At 38.9% G+C, this 22,194-nt stretch overlaps 1 protein-coding gene across 1 annotated transcript; it reads left to right on the forward strand.

Moving 5' to 3' along the window:
- The first annotated feature begins 69 nt into the window (after positions 1 to 69).
- LOC146461541 (FYVE and coiled-coil domain-containing protein 1-like) lies at positions 70 to 21,950 on the forward strand. Its single transcript, XM_085086712.1, has 19 exons — positions 70 to 228; positions 2,144 to 2,263; positions 2,840 to 2,940; positions 5,604 to 5,710; positions 6,112 to 6,255; positions 6,891 to 6,969; positions 7,419 to 8,552; positions 9,055 to 9,191; positions 9,662 to 9,734; positions 10,039 to 10,575; positions 11,456 to 11,617; positions 13,056 to 13,294; positions 14,252 to 14,390; positions 15,381 to 15,454; positions 16,895 to 17,085; positions 17,998 to 18,464; positions 19,040 to 19,099; positions 19,959 to 20,068; positions 20,745 to 21,950. The coding sequence occupies exons 1-19, from the start codon at positions 180 to 182 to the stop codon at positions 20,827 to 20,829; spliced, it is 4,008 nt and encodes a 1,335-aa protein (XP_084942838.1). The 5' UTR covers positions 70 to 179; the 3' UTR covers positions 20,830 to 21,950.
- The last annotated feature ends 244 nt before the right edge of the window (positions 21,951 to 22,194 follow it).

Here is a 22,194-nt window from a genome sequence, read left to right on the forward strand (position 1 = left end):
GAGGAAAACACAGAGGTCGGTCTGTGGTCGATCTGGGGGGGGATGCTGGAATCCAGTCCTCGTGACTGGAGGATACCTGCGCATGTGACTTGTTTACAACTCAAAGATGGCGGACTTCGAACAACTTCTTCTAAGTGGAGCGATCTCTTTTAAATAAGTTCGAGTGGTGAAGCTAAGTAATGGAGGCATTTATAATCGACCCAGCTAGACTGATAAGCGACATAGTGGGTATGTGTTTAAAATTGTTTGTGCAGTTTGCGTGATCAAGACGTGAAGAGAGGTGGCTCACATTATCTTACATTAAATCAACATTTTACACAAAACCACAATTAAAATCTGGGCCTGATTGGCCCCTTCATGTCATGAAAAAATACGAAAGTAAACTATTCATGCCTTTTCTTGATTCAAATTAATGACTGGTGTGAATTCTGAAAACTTTTTCAACCTATATATAAGCTCTTGAATCAGAGCTTACAACTTATTATAACTAATCTAAGCTTCAAACTGAAAATAAGCTGAATATTGATTATAACTCATCATTATATTAGTATTTGTTCCATTAAATTGTGACAGATAAATATTTTTTGTTATTGTATTCGCAAAATGTTTAGAAGCACACCACACACTACTAAACTGTTGGAAATCTGTGAGAATGGATATTAGTCATGTCAGTGTCTTGCATAATATATGAGTTGAAATTCATCTTGAAAGTAATTTTCAGGTGATTGATATCCGATTGATATTTATGCTATTCATATTAACATGACTGTACTCATTGGACTGTTAAGTAAATTTAGTTAACACAATCAAACTGAGTTAAACTAGTTCAATCAGAATATTTGATTGGGATTAAAGTTATATTAATGAACAAAATCAAACAAAAAAGTGGGTATTAGTGTATCATTGTATTCATATTTTTAAACCTAGCAAAATGCAATGATTGTTAATCAAAATATATTATTAATATTTATTTATTTATTTAATCATATTTTGATAATACCCAGCTGTCTCATGTGAGTAGTCATATGTAAGTGAGTTTACGGCCTGGTGGAAGCTCAAATTTTCAGCCTATTAGCCCCAGTGGCTATTGATAAGTTCAGTTTCACTTGCCAAAACACATTTGCACTTGCCATCACTTGTGATACATGGTTTTATAAAAAAAAAATCACAGGTGGGGGATTTCAGGGGGAGAAAGAGGATATTATTTTGTTATATTATATTACGTTGTGTAATATTGACTTTAAGAAAACAAATCTCCCAGACACTGATTAAGTAAAAACAAGGTTTGAAAGTTACCTTATTTGAGTTGTTTAATTTAGTTTCTGATCATTAAAACTGACTTTGTATGCTGTTGTGTGTTGTTTGGGCACATTTAGCAAATTCAATTTCCTTTAAAAATGCCTCCTTGATGCTTTTGAAAGAGATAATTCACTCCATTTTAACTAATACTTTACCGAATTTGAATTTGCAAAAGTAGGAATCGGTTCTACTTTAAAACAATTAAAATTCTTAAACTAGTAACGTAAGACACTTCCTTTACAAAACAAGCATACTTGATCTGTTCACCTCATTGTTAATGGTCAATAAAACAATTTATGATCTCCTAAATTTAAAAGCTTAAAAAGAATAAAATTAATGTATATTATTATTACAGCACAACAAATATGAAGACATATTAAGAAGGAATCTAGAGTTTAATTCATGCAGATAGTTAACTTTAACTTACACAATTCACCTTGGATGGATGGATGGATGGATGGATTTTCATTATCTATACATGCAGAAATGTCAACTATATATCAGAGCTGTCATTAAGGGCCGTAACCCGTAACGCCTGTTACGGCTGAATACCCGTGAAAGAACCTTGATGTTACGGCTGATCTTGATGGTGGAAGGGTTATTTTACTCAGAAATTAACAACACTGTTACGGGTGAGAAGCTTAATGCAACATGTGGCTGAAAACTTAATGACAGCCCTGTATATTTTATTAAGTTGCATTTTTTACAGATCAATTTGATTGTGAGAAAAATAATTTGTGAATTACAAACCAAATTCTGCAATAATACACTTGCTATAAAATCAGTCATTCTATTGTTTGTCAAATCACAGCAGGAATTAATAAACATATTTCTCATGATGCAGTTTACATCACAGAATTGAGAAACATTTATCAGACATCACAGCATGCAGTCACAGATGACGAGACTACCCTTCACAAGTTCTGTGTCAAGCTTGAGACTGTCTTAAGACATGAACAGAAAGGTTTGGTGATTAAAATGTAATTTTCTCTCAAATGATGTAATTCTATTTGTTTTTTAATTTTTTACAGTTTAATAACAATGGCTACATACAAACATGTACACTGTAGACAAGAATGACATCAAAAAGAAAAAGAGAAAAGTTAGAAATTAAATAAAAATGCTCCAATAAGGATGGTCTGCAAAAGCATTGCAGCTGATCCCAGAAGACAGATCACCATAGAGTAAATCCCCCATGCCCAAGTATAACTAAAAAGAGTAGTTTAAAATTTGTCCCCCAAATACCATCACTACACTTCATAACTTCTGTGTCATGTTCTGTGCTGTCTGTAAACCTGATAAAAACGGTAAGTCCTCAAGTAAGTCTGAGCACGATCTCTTTGGCAATGTCACAAATTGAAGTTTGCAAACAGAAATGTTGGTAAACTGTTTATTGCCATGTACACCCTTGTTTCAAAACATATTTTTACAACATAAATTTGTAAATTTTAGTGTATTGTCTGAAAGGTGCCATTTTCTAAGTAAGTAAGTTAGCATAACTGTAAAAAATAACGATGAGGGCATGTTCTTTTTGCTTCAGAAAGGTACTCCCTTCTTGGCGTTAGGAAGGATTACTGGCATTTCATAAGTGACAGCATTCCAAAGGATGATGGAGTAAAAGTTGTGCAAGCTATTCCCCAGGTAATTAAAGACTCTTTTATTTGTTGTAAGGTGGCGATTATTTAGTGGGTCTTCGCTTTTAATGAATTTGAGGAATGAGGAATAATTTCCGACACAGAGTGCACTGACCGCAATGGTATTCAGCATTCTTGTGCTACCTAGCAACAGTCTCCATGGGGGAGCAGAGATGGTGCAGGGGTGAGAGCACTCACATCCTACCTTTCTGGCCCTGGGTCAGTTGCTGGACTTGGCGTCATCTGGGTAGAGTTTGTTGTTGGTTCTCATCCTTGCTCTGAGAGGTTTTTCTCCGCGTACTCCGCATTTCCCCTCTCCTTAAAAACTAACACTTCTAAATTCCAATTTGATCTGGAAAGTATCCCCAATTAGTGCTTGGCGCTAAATACACTGACACTTAATAGGTGATTTATTTATTTATTAATGTCGCCAGCTATGCAAGCTTCATCATTTCTTGTATGTGGAAAGGAAGGATTGTGCCCTGAAGCTGTCTTACATTTGGAAGTGACAAAGGATGATCAAATTATGTATCTTTTTCACAGGGCTGAAAAAGAAATTAACAAAGTCTGTATATCAGAATCTGAATTAGTAACTGAACTTTTCAGGGGTGAAAAGGAACCAGAGTCACACCCACAAAACAAGATTCTAAACAATAAGTATCCTGAGAATGATGTATTATTCAGTAAGTGACACTGGCATACTCAGAAAAAACCTGAGTGCTCCTATCAGGAGTCAAACCTAAGACCTTCCGATTACTAGTCCGGATGCTCTACCACTGAGCTACAGGAGACTCGTGGGAACTAAGGGCTTTAACTAGGTACATGGGACACACATCCTGCATACTACTAGTATTGGAATGTCGTGTGGCATACGTGCAATGGAATAAATGTGATGGAATATTTTAAGCCTGGTGAATAAACGAGAATGATGTATTATTCAGTAAGTGACACAGACATACACAGAAAAAAATCCAAGTGCTCCTATCAGGAGTCAAACCTAAGACCTTCCAGTTACTAGTTCGGATGCCCTACCAGGTTCATGAGACACACATCCTGCATACTGCTAGGATTGGAATGTCATGTGTGGCATACGCGCAATGGAATATTTTAAGCCTGTAGAATAAATGAGAATGATGTGTTATTCAGCAAGTGACACAGGTATATATGGAAAAAAAAAGTATCCTCTATGGGTTCCATTGAAAACTTCCAGTGAATGTTCTTCACATTCACTTGCAATACGCCCTTCATATCCCCTTCAGTAGAACATATGTTTGAACACTGAATTTATTCGATTTACCACCCTGGGCGCTTATTTAATTTTAGGCCCATGAGAGTGGGTGCTTATTCGAGGGTGGGTGCCTATTATTTTCCCAACATTTTCAGCAAGCAAGGACATTCTTCGAGAACAACAAAATAAGGGATGACAAGTTTATTTCAAATGTTTAAGGCTAGGCAAACAAAGTGCAAAAGTTAACATGAACAAGCCATAAAAAAAAGAAGTTCATTGACCACCATATCTAAAACCAATCTTGGAACACAACTGACACTCCTCTTACTTTACGTTGGGCTGGTACAGAAATTTTTTTTGTTGGGAGGGGGTGGGGTGGGCACTTATTCAGGGGTGGGCAATTATTAAGTTTTGGGGCTTTCAGGGTGGGCGTTTATTTAAAGGTGGGCGGTTAATATAATAAACACTTTAATTTAGTTCAAAATGAATATTCTTCACTTCTAACATGTATGTAAGTCTGTAAAAAAAATAAATTATCAAGCTAAAATTGACACAAGGCTATAGTCAGAAGGATTGAACATATTAAATTCTCAAGGTTGGGGTTGCTTATTATTGCATCCCCGCAGATTTTTTTTGCAGGGGTGGATGACATCACAAAGGAGAGAGAGCCTGGGATTGAGATCATTGAACGCACTCCCTAATCTTTGATTATTACGCGGGATGTCCTGAGGGGGCATACCGTGTCTAAAAACGGGTCGATTCCTTTTTTTTTTTTTCTTTTTTCCTTCCTCGTAGCCACAAATTGGTACATTAATTTATTCGTTAAACCCTCCCCTCTCCTACTCGGGATGTTTTGTTCTGATTGTCTTCAACAGAAGCAGGCCAATCAAAATCCATTCTTGTCACTTATATCGCGAGGGAGGGGATCCACTCACCCCTACCTGTGTGACGTCAACGCATCATTTGATATATTTATTAAAAACAGATTAAATTGTCGCGCCATATTGTTAACATGTTGTGGACTCAAGTGTGCCATTTTCAAACGGAAATTTCACCGTTTTGAAGTGGTGAATCAAAAGAATAACTTCTAAGAAGCACCTGACATTTAAAATGGTGGAAATTGGTGAGTTCCTGGCAAAGGAATCGTGCTTTGTTTGACAGTCTTAGACCACGACGCGAGACTGAAAAGAGGATATTGAGAAGCTTACGTCATCGTAATGGAATTTCACACATTTCCGGTGATAGTCGCGTAACACAAGGGAAACAACGTGAGGCGATCATCGTGACTCAAACTATTCCATTAGCAAGGATAGTTTTATCAATCGGCGAAGCATACAGTTGGAATAAATGATCAGCCCCAGCATCACGCGTAATGCCAGTATAGCAGGCATCTTGTTACTAGTTATTATAAGGGATAACTGTTTTGAATGTATTACACCCAGGTCAAAACATCCCAAGGCAAAGGAAGAGCATTCATACGATATTCACTGGTAAAGGGATCATTGGCTGATGCAATCCAGAGGTGTTTGGTCATGAGAAAACAATTGAGGTAGGTGAATGTCTGGTATCCATGCACTGAGATCAAAGTACCAATTGAAACCTTGTATTGTTTTGATTTCACTGAGCCATTCAGTCTTTTTTAACTCAATATTGTGGTTCACAATTATTTGTTCAATCTGAAGGTTGGTTGATCAAGCCTCACCCTTTCTGTTATGTGGTTACCTGACAAACCACAACTGACTTCAGATTGTCTCTCTTCACTCAGCTGTATAACTTAATGGGACTAATGATTATTATGGAAAATATCTAACAAAGGACTGCCACACAGGAGGTGGCAGGGAGAAAGGATAAGTCTGGGGGGGGGGGGGGGCTTTTGTTTGACTTAATCTTTCACTGGTTCGAATGCTGATATTTCGCAATTAATTTTGCGATACTTTCTCACTGTTTCAGTGCATGTTATGGATCTGAAGCAATCCTCTGCCACCCATCTTTGTCAACTGCCTTGGTCAATAAGCTGTATGACTTGAATGATGTTGAATTTGATCTTCCTTGTGCTGGGCATGAACTGGACATTTCATGGCCAGCATTTTCAAGGTGAGCATAATGAAAAGTGACAGATGTAGGTGAAGAGTCAGGAATTGCCAAGATGTACTTAGACCATTAGGATCATGGGACAGTTGAGACAGACATAGGGTGGCAACATTTGCAGCATTTGCAGTAAAAGCTACACTGCCTTTTTTGTAATTAAAAGTAGAAGCTCATTTTATACAACATTCTGATAACTTTAAAAATAAGTGGTAAAAGTAGTAAAATGCTTCCTTTTGAGCCTGATGGAAACAGTTCCTTTTGACAATCCCTGGATCTGCCCTTGAGGAAGTTCAGCTGCTATTCTTTCAAGTACTTCTTATGTTCACTGTGTATTGATCTCATGTAAAATAATAGAGGTCAAGATGTTTTTCATATTGCATGATTTCATGATGAAGTTGGGGTTCCATATATATTTTGTAATGAGAAACAGTGGACCTCACAGCGTATGCAATGCTCTAGACCGGAGGTTCATTTTGGTTTGATCTTTTGGAGTCAAAAACATGAAAGATCAAAGTCAATCATAACCCATGAGTCTAGATAATTATTGTTGCAACTGTCTGCAAATTATAAGTAAATATAATAAATTTAAAATGGTCAATGTTTGATTCTACTGTGTCTTGCTTCCCTGTTGATTTTATTAGGAGATCTTTTGTTGATGGCCAAAGTTCCGTACCTGGAAGAAGAAGCAGCATCAGCAGTATAACCAGCGTGGATTTAAGGGTAACTGGTACTTCTTCACCTTGTGACCAACAATTCCAAAAGGCCTGTATTATTTGCTGACTTTGGAAAACAAAATAATTTAAGCCAATTCAAAGTAAGATACAGCTTTGAAGGCTCTGATGTGAAAGCAAGGACCTCCTAAAAGAAGGGACCACCATATGTAACAACAAAACAAGTGCCAGTTGTCTAATTTTCAAACTTTAGAGATGGTGCTTACATTGTATTAGCCTCCTAAACAGACGTTCTGTGGCTCATCAATGTTATACACTGGAGTGTGTGATGTGACAAGCCAAAGAATGCCTGCACAGGACGCTAGGTATTTATGGGTACAGGGTGTTTTTTAATTTAGAACAACTGTAACAGTGAGAATATGGTGCTGCTCTATGACAACCAGATGCGAGATCTATATTCTAAAGATTAAATGATTTGCTCTGTTTTTATGTTCTTAGAATGAGAGACCAGACCCTTTGGTTGGCCTGTCATCGGAAGTTGCTGACCTTAAAGGTATTTTTGGTGATGAAAATTCCCGTGGACTGGTAGATCACACGGAGAGTGACTCTGATCATACAAATGTCAATAATTCAACATCAAGTGAACCTCCCACCATCACTGGAATGACACTGGAAATCTCTCACTTACATCAGAAGATTCTAAAATGGAAAGGCGAGCTGGATTTTCAACTGTCCAAGGTTTGCAGTGAAGCAAAGAAAGCGCATGATGATAGGAAATTTGCAAGTCAAGAGTACGAGTTGAAAATCAAACAGCTTAATGAGAAATATAGTACTTTGATGAAAGGTGCATCTGAAGGTGCGCAAGCTAAAGTGAAAGAACTATCTGAGAAGTTACATATTACTGAAAAGGTGTTAAGTGAAAGAGAAGAAGAAATAGAGACTCTTAAAAAAGAAGTTAAAGTATCATTGGCTTCGTCACATGAAGCACAAAGATCTGCAATTGAACTTGAAAAACAACTTACGACTTCTGTGAGAAAACAAACTGAACTAGCGTCTGTGTGTGAACAGTTAAATGGACGATTGCAACGGAAAGAGGAAACGGCTGCAAAATTAGAAACAAAGCTTTCAGAACTTAAACAAAAGTGTAGTGAGCTTGAATCATTGGAAACGGATTCAAAAAAGAAGGTTGCAGAACTACAAGGAGAGCTGAAAGCAAAGGATATGGCATTAGAGAGAGTTCAAGAGTCTTTTGAAAAACTCAATGGAATGGTGTTCGGTTCATTTGAAGAGCTGGAGGCTGAATTGAAGACTCGATTAATTGACAGAGAAAGGGGATTAGAAAATCAAAGTGCAGAGAACAGAAGGCTAGAAACAAACATTGTAGAGATTCAACAGCAGAACAGGGAATTAAACAATAAACTTACAGGTACAAAAGCCACTGTCGAGGAGTTGGAGAATGCGACCAAAGAAAGCCATAATGTTATTCAAGACTTAAAATGTCAACTTAGCTCACAGGAAAAGCAACAAGAAAACTTCTTGTCAGATCTGAATGAAATATTGCAAGTTAATGGAGATTTTGATCAACAAGATGGTCACCATGTTGCAAGAGATTTCAGCAAAGCCGTACTTAAGGTATGAAATTCATGTTACATAAAGGAAACATAGTGTCCTTTGATGGTTAAAGCTTTCATGCACCGTGTATGTTACAAAATGTAAATTGGCAGAATGTGGTGTGGAAGTGTAAAAAAAACTAAAGCTAACATGACAGCAGGAAGTGCTGATGTGTTGTACAGTCAACTCTCGCCTTGCGGACACCCTGTTATTGCGGATACCCCATTATTAAGGGCAGCAGCTATATTCTCAGCCAATTACGGAATTTACGGACGCTTCATACGGTTCCAAACTAACATTTTTTTTTTGTTTTACTCTCGACATCTTCTGTTTGTCATTTTTGTTCATAGAAATGATGACAAACAAAAGAATATATTATGTCATTAGACGGATGGTGGTTTTGTCATGTTCAATGTTTATCTTCACGCTGTCTTCCACAATTGTATGTGTGAAGAGCTTGTCTTCCTCCGGACCGGTGTCTCTCCCCACAACAATAAAATAATTGTGTTTTGCCATATTTTAGCAAGCCAAGCAACTTGTAGCAGAGATGTCAACTCTCCGTCAGCAGATGAATGAGAAAAATGTCCAGAAGGAACAGCTTGAGGGACATGTAGCAGAGCTCCAAGATACCATTGATAGCAAAACACGCGAGATCATTACGTAAGTGCGATTAGTCTAACTCCACTAAGGTACTGGGAACTAGCTTCACTTGAGCCGGCGACTCACTGGGATCCTCAAAAGTTTGATTTCTCTCGTAGACTCAGATGTTAAGTTTCATGCATCGCGCTTGAGACATGACGATCAGTACTCATTTTCTTACCTTTAGCGTTGCCAATTCTTATGCCTTCCCCCGTTTAAAATGTTCTGCCGGTTACTTTTTTGTTGTAGGATTGAGACATGACTGTCGAAAGTAATTGCGTTTGCTTTGGGTTTGCTTTACTGTGCTGTTTGATTGATTGGTTTAAGATTACTCGTATGAGTTGGTCGCACGCATTTTCCCACGTACTGGGTTCACGGCACGACGATGACGCGGTTTGAAACGACTCTTAAAGAACCTGCTTTGTGTGAACTCATTTTGCACTGGACGAGAGGTGTACATACGACTGATAGTACGTTGTGTTTTGTTGCAGTTTACATGAAGACGTAGACAGCTCCAAGAAGAGAATCGAATTCATCAATGAAGAAAAAGGACTTCTTCAAATGGTAAAATTTCACCTTTTGATTCTAATGGTAATGAAAATGCATTGTGACATTGTAAATCCACATATTTTGCAATCATGGGATCAGACGTCAACATATTGAACGCTTCTGACAGCCTTTTGCAACTCATTTCTGACTCATTCGTGTTTGCACACCACCAGTTCAAAACATGAACGAGTTTGAAGGGACTATGTTAAACACGAGACTAATGATGCTTCACGACTTAAAGGAATAGTGCATACTTCTGTCTTATTACTTTTTGTTTGTTAGTGTATAACTAGTTATTGCTTTTTTGTCCTTGTTACAGGAAAAAATAGAGACCGACAGTAAAATTGCTGAACTAGAGGAATCCGAACAATCCTTGCAGTCCAACATCTCTTTGATTGAGGAAGAAAAGTGCAAAGCCCTTAATGAGTTGTCGTTGTTGAAAGGCCGCCGAGAGGAAGAGGAAGAACTAAGACTGAAAGCTCAGCAAGAATTAGCGGCTCTTAAAGATCAACTTGAAGAGACTGTTAAGTCAAAACATAAACTCGAAACAGAGCTGGCAAGTATAACAGACACTCTTCAAACAATGGATAACGAGAAAAAACACTTGGATGACCAAATGAGGACCTTAGACGAAAAAATGTCTTCTTGTCAAGACGAGAGAATTGGTCTGGAGCACGAGTTGGATGTTGCTCGGCAACAACTTGAAGCAGCGAATGAGGCTAGGATCCGTGCGGAACAATGCCAAGTGAAGACGCAGGAAGAACTTGAGAATTTGCGGTGCATGATGGATCAAGAAATTGCAGCACTCAAATTTCAACTGAGTTCTGAAACCATGAAGTATGAAACGGAATTGAAGGTAAGAAGACAAAAAATCATATATCTACTAGCCTTTGGGTGCCAATAAATCTTTGAACCTCGAATAACAGGGAGTTGAGGCTAGTCAAATCCAAAGCCCTCATTGAGGATCTCCGGGTTTTAGATAAGCATACTTCATGTACGAAGTAATGAATAAAACCTCATTAGCTACCCTTTATTCGACTACTTGGGCCCCCCGTGTCTGATTCTCGGAAACAGCCGCTAGTCTCAATATGTAGCTTTGTTTTTCAAGTTAGTGTCCCGAGTAAAAATCTCGACACCGTTCCCAGGCCTGGGAACTACCTCAACGGGTAGTACTCAAACAACGTTCCTTGGCTTGTGGTCTGATCTGAACAGGATTTTGTCTGTTCCAGCGTTTTTCGCTACGCCAGCGTGCGATACAGTAAACAAATGGCGGGCGCTAAATCAGTGGGCACTTATGTGAACATACTCGGTCCAGGGCACCAAGGAGTCAGAGAAACGTCCTTTTCAGTTCCCGATCAGAAGGCCCTGGAAGGTAATCTGAACAGGACCTCATTGAAAGTAAGCGCAATTCCCGATCAATCAGTCATGACAAAAGGACAGCAGGCAGGGCCGCCCTCTATCATTCGCGTTAATCCTTCTGGGTTTTTTTTTAACTTTAAATTAACAAGTCAAGCGCTTGCCAGCCGAAAAACAAGTGTCGTTTGTAGCGGTTTCATTTTAAGTGCATGCGTAATTCCTTATATGAGAGATATTTGCTTCTTAGTTACTGAAAGCATTATAACATATTCGGTGCCAATCAGAAACATAGATTATGTTATCGTATCTTAACTCGTTGATGGTCCTACTGTTTTCTTATATCAATATTATTGTTTTTCCTTGGATTTTTCTCTTTGTAGGGTTTGTCTGACCAAATCCAGGAGTATAGCAATGTGAAAGAGCGCTTACTCGAGCAACAGGATTTAATTGTGGATCTGGAATCAAGATTAAAGGAACGAAATGATACTCTACAACATGACAAACATAAATACGTGTCAGAAATAAAGCACCTTCGAAACGAGGTCAGCTCCATGATAATAAATCTATGTTTTTCTACTTAACTGAGCATCAACTTTTTTGCGGTTTTTAGCTTACAAAGATGACTGAGGCACTATCCATTTTGCCCAAATCTTTTTCGGTTTAACCAGTTAAATTGCAAATGAACACATGGATCAACTGGAAATTTCTGGCACAGGCAAACGACCTTTACTGCTAATCAACTTTTTTTTGTTCCAACTCTATTTGCACGAAATAACCAATACTGCTGCTTGCACCGTCAGCGGCATCGTTCCTCGAGAAAGTTTCAATTTCCTTGTCAAAATTCTCACAAAGTGGTGGCAATGCAAATTACATTTTGTTGTGCCGTCACCCATTTTTTCTTTAATTTACCAAGGAAATTTCAACAAAAAATGAAGGGAAGCTTCAAAATATATCTGGCCTCCGCTAGAACCTCACTGCCCATGCGCACAGTCCAAGCAAACTCGAAGTTTGGTTTAAACTCCAGCTCCACACTACCGATGTGGTAGCAGTGACTAGGAACTAAGAAGGCCTAGGCAATGGAACCTTGCGATACTGATGAGTATCAACAAGGACAAAACAGCTGTTTATGGCTGTCATTTTTTTAGTACTTTGCTTGTATGCATGCGTGAGGTTCTGGCCAAATCAAGGAGCTGTTTTTGTGAGGCTGCCTTTCACTCTTTTTGTTATGTTAATGTAGCGGAAGTTTGAAGTTGAAAGCGAGGCTCTTCAAAGCCTTCGTTTGACATCGGAAGTTTTCGGAATTTCAAACTGATTATTTTGGCTAAATGGAAATCGCCCTAGTGTGATATCCAAGGAAACTGGTCATAACAAGTTTGTTAGAAGAGGACCCAGCTTCTCTGGGATAGGGGGATTATCGAAGACACCACCTATCTCGTGAACATTACTGGAAAATTTCATTGGCTTTAAAGTTTGAGTTGACACAGAAATATTAAGCAAACAAGTGTCAGCATTGTTAGATAAACAAGAAAAGTGAGGTTTGAATCTCAATATCATATTTTACTGCTGGATAGAGGGGTGATTATACAATAAGACACCATATTTTGAGTTGAGGAAGTGGGGGCGGCAGGCAGAGGCCAACATCTATTTTGTGGTTTGGTGGGCCCTTTCTTCCCTACTACCAGTGGCCACATTCCTCTTGGTCAGTACGAGGACCAGGTTTCCAAATCTGGACTATTCGTGAGTGCAAGGTTTCTTCACCACTGACTTAAAATATGCTTGTTCTATGAATAAGGATGGGGTCGTGCAAATAACACGAAAACTTCAGTTAGCTACTTATTTACCAGACTTTTGCTCGCACTTGGAACAAGAGTAGTGCTGTAGAAATGAGCACCAGTTTGCCTGGGGGTTGTGCAAATAGCGCTGGAAAATTGGTTTGCCACTAATACAGTATTTGTTCTCATATATCTGAATACAATGTAGGTACAACAGTTCAAAAGTGGATTCGATGAAAACAAGCTTAAAATTCGCGCGCTGGAGAACGAGCTTCTATTAACAGCTAAACAGCTAGAAGAGGAACGCTCAAGACAGAAAGATCTAAAGAAAAAAGTAGATGAGTTTGAAGAAGAGAAAAGGTTGAGAAATCAAGAGTACGAAGACAAAATAGCGCTGGTAAAAGAGGACATGGAAGAGCTGAAGAGCAGGCTAGTCACTGTTACCAGGTATGCCGCCAGATAATGTGCGTTATTTGGTGACTAGAACTCATCACGATCTATTACAAGTACGCTAATTTGATTGGCTCAGTTGTCGTCTGTTCGCTGATAGACTACGATCCGATGTCCGTGGAAGAAAATTTATGGTCTATATATCGTTGCTTTTTTCGTTACAATCATTTAGTTGTAAGCCTGCTAAACATTTGGTACTACTCGTCAGCACCTTGTTGACCATTTCCTTGACATGAAAAAACCCTGGGGGGTACTCCGAGGAATTTCTGGCGTGTGTGTGCGGCTCGATTATCCGAACTCTGACTTTATTTCAGACTAAAATTTGTAATAGCCCGGTACTTTCTGCAAAACCATACCCGTTTTCAGACTTTAAGACCAAAATATTTAAAAACTATACCCAACTTCAGACCAAACGACTCAAAACCCATAGGGCTAGCCTGCAAGCAAGCTCTCTTGGGGGTGGGGGGCGGGAGGGAGAAAGAGGAGAGAGCTCCTCTTTCTCCCTCCCGCCCCCCACCCCCAAGAGAGCTTGCTTGCAGGCTACCATAGGGCCAGTTATTTGAACAGAGTCTAACTTAGGTTGCGGCTTAAGACAATCAGTGGACCTCCAAATCTGTTTATAAGTGGTTTATTTTAAGTAGATAAATAGTTTTTTTAGTCTGGGATGCAAGCCTTCTTGTTACCGTCAGCAGTAGACTAGACAATGTTTAGATATGATTGTTGGCAAAATTGTAAATGGCTTATCAACTGACTCATAGCCTTTGCCCTTTGGCGCCACACATAAGCTAATTTTGGTTACAGTTATATCACTCCAGTTGGCTATGGAGTTCTTATTCTCTTTATCCCGAAGCTAAGAATAATACTGCCATACTGCTCTTGTGCGAAGTTTTAGAAAGCAAGATGCCCGCGGGTACGTACGGGTCATATGATAGTGACACTAACTTTCCTTTGCAGAGAAAAATCGGAATTGTGGAAGAAAGCAGACGCCATGGAACATGAGATTAAAGTTAAAGCCGATGATAGATGGATGGAGGACAGTGAAGCATCGCATTGTTTGGACTGTAATGCTGAGTTCTCCTTCCTCTTAAGAAAGGTTTGTTGTAACTGAACCACAGCCGTGGAGACCGTCTGCCCTTACAACTCATCGCATAATATGCAAAATTCTTCTTTTTACATTGTCGAAAATTGGAGCGTCATCTTGTCGTCATAATGGTAAACGCTCATACAATCGATAATGCGTTTATGACTTATTTGGGCCCCAACCCTTATTTATCATGTGGACAGACATAAGTATTTAACAAATGGATTCTATTTTGCCGTGCGTCTGTACTCTGATAACGCACGGATGGCGTCAAAACGCGGTGAGAACAAAGAAGTACGCTACGAGCCGCAGGCGAGTAGTGTGACTGATGTTCTTACCACGTTTCGACGTCCTCTGTGCGTTATCAGAGTACAGACCCACGGCCTAATGGAATCTGTTTGTTTCATACAATAACCAAGACAATTCTATACATTTCGTCAGTGAGCATCGCGTTGACTGAGCTGAGTCAAAAACTTCCTAGCAAACTTTTAGACTACTACACACATGCAATTGTGATCCTCTAAATTAGAGTATAGTCCGAAAGAATTTCACTCACAATATCTTCAAAACCAACCTTTATTCCAGAAGGAAATCCTCACCCCAAAATATTGCAGCATGTCAGTTGCTTCACTGCGATTTGTGATCGATTAGTCGCCATTACCGGATTTCTATCGGTGACATATTTGGACAAATATTTCCTTCCCTTTCACCCGGGCCTTTCATATCACAATTAAGTTCTGGCTTTGTTGACCTTGAGGAGGCCACTTGTACAAACTCCGCTACATTAAAGAAGACGCGAGTTTTACAATTGTCATTGTATAAGAAAGATATCCGCGTTTTTCTGATAAAAGCGATAAATAAAGTATACGTCGTATCCATCTTGGTTTATTACAATACAAATGATGATTACACGGTTATTGTTGTCTGTCATAAAAACACCACAGATGCTAATTGAGTGTACTTCAGGATTTGTTAACTTCCATTGTTGTCGTATTCCTGCAGCATCACTGTCGAATGTGTGGCCGCATCTTTTGTAACAATTGCTCTGATAACTGGCTTCAAACTCCTCACAGCAGGTTAGTAACCTCCGTTTATCTTATATACCCCTTGTCAGCCATACAGCCGTGTAAGGGAATGATTCTTCATATCCGATTTGGATTTCTTTAAATGTAAGATGAGAGTTATCCTTACACCATTCACTGTGAAGTCATATTCATTTGTAGTTTTAGCCTTTTTTGGTTTTGAAATAATTCCTCGGAATTCGTAGTCTCGTTTGGGGACTTGGGAATTGCCTATGTATAAATCCTCAGAGTACTTAAATTCTATCTCGATAGTGTCAGTAGTTAGCTCACCCAACTCGCCCGACTTCCGGGAGAAGTCAGGACTCTAAACACATTGTGGGTAGCTCATAGTGTAAATATTTCTGATTAGTTTTATGCAGTGTTACTATAGTTTTATAATTGTTCTGACTGACTGACTGACTGACTGACTGACTGACTGACTGACTGACTGACTGACTAACATGAAAAGAAATGTATGATGTCAGTTGGGTGTTGGAAGTCACCCTTTACTTGGTTTGAAGTGTGGGGGTGGAGAAGCCTTCCTTTCCCCTGGCTTCTGTTACAAATGTATAATCACCGACTTCTTTTACATCACAGGTTGTAATTTAACAATAGAGTTGATGTTCTTGGGCGTAAATATGGTTTTGGCCCAGCTCAGGCTCATTTTAAAATGAGTTCTGAGAAGGGCCAAAAACATATTTACACCCAAGAACATCAACTCTATTCTCTATTACTATTATAATAGTTCCAGAGGGCATTCAGGAAACGAATCAAAGACAGTACAGTAAGAGACATTTTGAACGCTGCCAGCATCGCGTCGGCGTTTATGTTACAGTTATTTCATTGTACAAAAGTATTCATTCTTTCATAAGCTTTAAACTTCGACAGAACACTGCAAAATTTGTCGAAAGAATATTTGCTTCTAAGTTTTCAAACGGAAAATAACAGAATTTTGTAAACAGCGAAGACATGGTCACTTACAAGTGTTCAGAAATTAATTGTGCAAGTGCTAAACTGAGCGAGTTTCGCTCGACGAAGACAAACTGTTTACCTTCACCTCGCCGCCGGCCATGGAGCTACTACAGGCGTTATTTCCATCATCGCCCACAAGTTTCTGTTCTCTAGCTAGCTGAGATGACTGGGAATTTGCTTCTTCGTTAGGTTTTTCAGCCATTTTGTCGCTCAGCAAAATAATTTTTTTGCAGATGGCAGCGCTTCCAGTCAAAGAAGCAAAAAAAGGGCGCGAACAGTTGAATGGTTTCCACTTCTGATTGGCTGGCTACGTTATTTTCTTGTTTCTCATTGGCTTAGGGCAGCGGGCTAAATTTAGCCCGCTGAATTCTCCATTTTAGCCCGCAAAATACGCCGCAATGCCCGATGAAATTATTATAATAATTGTTTGAATTCAGATTTCATTTGATAAAACAGGTCTTAAATACTTTATTGATAATTTAGAAAACTCCGCCGGGTCTGTCGTCAGTGTTTACATTCCGACAAAAAACTTAAGTCTGAGCTGGTGGAAGATCCCCAGGGGATAGATGACGACGCTAAATCAGACGTCAGTGAACTGTCACAGCGAACAGGAAGCATGCTGAGTGAAACAGGTGGACTGGATCCTAATGATGGACCCAATACTCCTCAACCTGGTAAGTGCCGGCGAACAAACATCGCCATCGTGGTACTTGTACTTGATGTAAGACGAGATGAAAGCTCCACGTCCGCAGTGATGAGGCAATTTAGCTAATTAGGAACGCTAACTAACTAATCTTACATATTGAGTCCAACTTAGCGTTCAAAAAAATCGACTGTTGTTGTATGTCATGATCGATCACTTTGACACCATATCTGGCAAGTTTGTTGGAGCTAAGGCTCGTATCTCTCCAAAATGTTCATGGCGATACCAGACGAGAAATCAAGACAGCAGATATGAACAGTTTGGATGGCTACTTTACACTTATTGGTAACTCGTGTATATGGACACTAATAACAACATTTAACCCTTTCTTTTTGTTCCTGCTTTACGTGGTGTTGTTGGCTGTAACATTTTTTCGCTGGTGTCACTGAACTGCTTGTTATGATTCCATACAGATGCAGACTACTCCCTTTGAATGACGGAACATTCTGATCTCTGACATCTGCTCAAAATCCTGAAATATGTTTAGGATGTTACATAGCGGTACGGAGATATCAATTGGTAAAAACAATATTTTACGAACGAGCGCAGTGAGTGTGTTGAATATTGTTTTTATAAACACGAGATTATAAAATTCATATCTTCAAGTCGCCGCGTAATCTATCGCTCCCCATTTTTCGCTGACTGTTTCCGTGAAAAAGCGGGAAATGACGTCATCAGTATCCTGACTTGTGAGGATATGGAAAATACCCCACTCGGGTCCCGGATGTAGTTTCGTATGAGTTTTATGACTGATGTATTTCCAGTAAAATACTCCTGTCTGTATAATAAAACATGATATATGAAGATTTTAGCCTACCTTTTCAGTCGTCTTACTAATTACGCGCGGGACTGGGTCTTATTTGTTTGTCAAATAATTTTCCAGGTCCCAGTACCTTGCGCACCGATCAGCTGAAATCTCCTCAGTCTTGCTCTACACCCGTTAGACCCAAACCCAACTTAACCGATGCCAAGGATAAAAGGGCCAGCGAAACAAGCCTTGGAAATCACAAGTACACCACCCTGAAATCCGTAAAAAATGGGAAACAAGTAGCAGCTACCAAATCATCTGAACAAACTGATCGCCAGTCGCCAGATGAAGAAGAAGAGAAAAGGGAAGATGAAGACTACGAAATTTTAGACACGAACGGTGAATATGCGTGTGAGCAGCCGGGAGCTAAAGTCATGGTGAATGAAACAGACAGCAGGGAGGATTTGGTGATACCCATGATTAATGAGGAGCCGGGTCAGTTTTGGCACGTGACTATCCCCCCCGGAAAACGTCATTTGATCCAAGTATTGGTGGCAACTCCAAGAGTGGCTCTGTCTTGGAAGTTTACAACAGAAAAAAAGGTAAATACACACACCACGTATAACCTGCAAAATAGTCTATTTTTTTATTTGAAATACTTTCTATTTCGTGGTCTTACACAGCCGCATGTGCATTTCATTCCTACTCTTACGTGAGGTTTCCTTCGAGTACCTTTGTTCACCAATTAATAAACGTTGTACGACACACAGAATTGTTATATATCAGCTTAACCGCGCGAGGATACTTCATTTTGAATGAGAGTCCGTAATATCGACACTCTTGCATGGAAATTATCTGCCTCGTTCTCAGGCGTAACTCTAGGAACAAGGAACCTGGGAACAAGGTTGAAGTGCCACATCGCCGCGATCGGCGAAAAAAATCGCCAAGTGTGTCCACATCAATCGGTGACGAAAATCGCACGCTGGCGATCAAATTCACCGCGATCGGCGAATAAAATCGCCTAGTGTGTCGCCGGCTTAACATGAAAGTTTGTGACGCACGTAGGTGGAATACGCGCAATAAACAATCGCAACTTGCAACGCAACATTTCGGTTGCAACAAGTGAAGTTGCGTGATTGTAATACTTGGCCTTTAACTGCGTTTTTGTTGTTTTCAGAGCATTCGTTTTGGAATTGCCTTCAAGCAGTCAGCGCAAAAGAAGGATGACGAATGCGAGGTAAAGAGCATCTATGTTTAAATTCCGGCATATCACAAGGACGCTTATATGCGCGGAAATCAGACCACTTTTTAAACCACCGATCAACGAGCTCGGTAAATAGTCCAATAAATCGTGTCGCAAACGCTTTCTCTCACAGGCGTTTGGAATTCTTAATATTCTACAAGTGTGCAAACACGCTTTTAAAGGTGTTTGGTATTTCCTTTAGAAAATTGCTGTTTTATAGAGTGACAGCAACACCCATTTAAAAAAAAAAAACACGACGTGCATTTACGAAAAGATTATTTCTTTCAGTGATTTGCAGATAGTGTCGAAAGTAATTTCGCGTTCGCTTTGGTTTTGCATTATTACCCTTTAGTGATTGGTTAGCATGCACAACTTGCACGACTTTCTCAACAAATGAGAAGCAAAACCAAATCCAATCGTAACTAACTGTCACGGGTTTCCCCCGCGCCTTGCGCCAGTTACACGTGTTTTCTTCAAATTGTGATTGGTTCATTGCGTTCATGTGCGTCTCTTCTTACTGACCAGAGTAACTAGTTTGGCTATGGTTTTACGAAAACCGTTTGGGCCGATGCTTCACAGACTATTTAGTAAGACTTGCATTGTATGATTTCTTTTTTAACTTCTCGTAACCAACCAATACGACGAAAAAAAAAAACCCAAGAAATTTGGTGATTTCACTTGTAAAAAATAACGATTTCACTGAAAAAGAAATAGAAATTCGGTCTCACGGACAAGCCAGGGTCGCTTGCTGAGGTGTTCTTTTTAGTAATGAGATTTGACTGTTCAGTTTACTTATATTTTACGCTGTTGCATCACGCGCTAGTAGCTAAAGATATTTTGTTTTGGATTATAGACTGTTGTGCCCTCATCTCAATACGACTCTCATCTACGCTCAGCCGCCGGTGAAATGCAAGATGTTTCTCCCGGAGTGTACATCCTGGTTTTCGACAACACATTTTCAAGGTTCGCCACTTTTTGCAATGTCTTGGTGTTTTGTATTTTTAAACGTTGTTATGATTTTTGCGAAGTTGAGTGACGCTTGAGCTTTTGCCCCCAAGTTCATTAACCAGGAGATTATAATTAAATGGAGTATGTCTTTTTTTTTTTTTTTTTAACAAAATTAGACTTTATTTTCAAGAACACATTACTTACAGTATATCACAATGCTTTCACTACAGATTACTTACAATACTAACAATACAAAACTCTATTTGCCATTAAAATAGTGTTTCAAACATACAATTACTTAGCTTAATTACTTACAATGTGTATGTTTTTAACAACGTTTAACATAATCGATTTTGTCTGTATTTAAAGTGTGTCGCAGAAATCTCCCTGATTTTTTGCAAATGTGTCATTTGCAGTTGTGTTATTTTGTTTTTACGTTTTTCCTTTAGCAAAAGGTTATTTGTTGTTGTTGTTGTTGTTGTTAAATCAGTTGTCTCTTTTCATTTTGCCCTTTTAAGTGGCTGCATTTTTTAAATGTGTCATTTGCAGTTGTGTTATTTTGTTTTTACGTTTTTCCTTTAGCAAAAGGTTATTTGTTGTTGTTGTTGTTGTTGTTAAATCAGTTGTCTCTTTTCATTTTGCCCTTTTAAGTGGCTGCATTTTTTAATCTTGTGCGTTGCTTTTTTGCTAGGTTTACTGCGAAGCGTTTATTCTGTATGGTGCAAGTGTCACGAAAGGATTTTGACGAGGAGGATGAAGATCAGAATAAAGAATAAATTATTATTACAACAATCTTACAAAAAACCCTCGTTCTACAGTAAATTGTTGAATTGTTGTTATGAAGAGCAAAGTAATGGGAAACATTTAACTTATTGCAATTTTTACAAGTTCAAATAAATTAAGAATAGAACATTATCAAATTAACTTATACAGTAGTTCAAAACAGTTTAAAATAGATTTATATTGACACTAGCAAATACTATATATGACTTCTCATTTAGACGTGAAACACATGAACATAATTTGCACTTGAATTTAACAGCCTACACCAGCATGTTCTAGTGACAATGTGAAAAAGCCTAAAGTCACGTTTTCATCAATGCAAAACTAACAATAATAGTTCAATATTATTATGCTAATGCACTGAAACTATTTAGAAATATCTTTGGATGTGGATACTCGGGGTGGAAATGGGTTGCGACTTAAAGAAATTGGCCAGCGTTTTCAAGCCCTGCAGTCGTGTTATGCAAAAATTGCTCAGAAGGTTTTAAGGCTCGTTCTCAGTTCGTTTCAAGAAATCTTTCTTTTGGGTAGGTGATGAGCATTTTGTTCGCGAGGAAAGTTACGGATTCAGCAAAATCCTCGCGACATATGCCTTTTAATGGCGCACAAATATTTTCAATTAAGTTCGTTTTTCAGTTCTTTATTGATTTGTATCTTAGCTAGTCATTTCTCGTATCGTATCATATCGTTAGCGTATTTTTATTCCATTGTGGATCAGGTTTATTATTAACTGAATTGTTCACTGAAAAGAAGGTGGATGGTGAAAGATGAGAGTAAAATATCCACCACTTTTCGCTGCCGATTGAGGTGATTCATTGTTTTAGTATATTCCAAACCAGTGGGCAGCCAGTCCCCATTAGTCACTTTATTTCTGACAAACTGGCGAAAACGTCGCGGGCGAAATCCAGGACTATACGGCGGGGGGGTGGGGGGTGGGGGTGAGGGTGGTTAGCAAATACTATCCAGAGTTTGAGTGCCCAATGAGAGCCCGCGAAAAGTTTTGGTATATACTTAACTTGAACGTTGGTGGTAGTTTTTACCCTTACCCGAATGTTAGCAAATGCACTTTACATCTCACCAACAGTTTATAGTAGAATTAAATATTATTACAACACTCTGGTGTATTTTCATGTATTTTCAAACCATTTTCTCGATGATTGCCTTCGTGGAGAAGACTTTAAGAACTCATGTCTCAAACTACCGGTTTATACAATACAATATTTATTTTGCCACATACAACAATTACAGATGGAAAAAAAAAAAGATGAAAATTGACGAAAGAAAATAAATGGCGAGAAAACCTGAAAGAAACCACGAGGCTTATAAAGTCAGGCTTCCTCACTTTTAAAAAATAGCTA

This window comes from Pavona decussata, unplaced genomic scaffold (genome assembly GCF_977016875.1).
Source record: "Pavona decussata unplaced genomic scaffold, jaPavDecu1.1 SCAFFOLD_195, whole genome shotgun sequence".
NCBI lineage: Eukaryota > Metazoa > Cnidaria > Anthozoa > Scleractinia > Agariciidae > Pavona > Pavona decussata.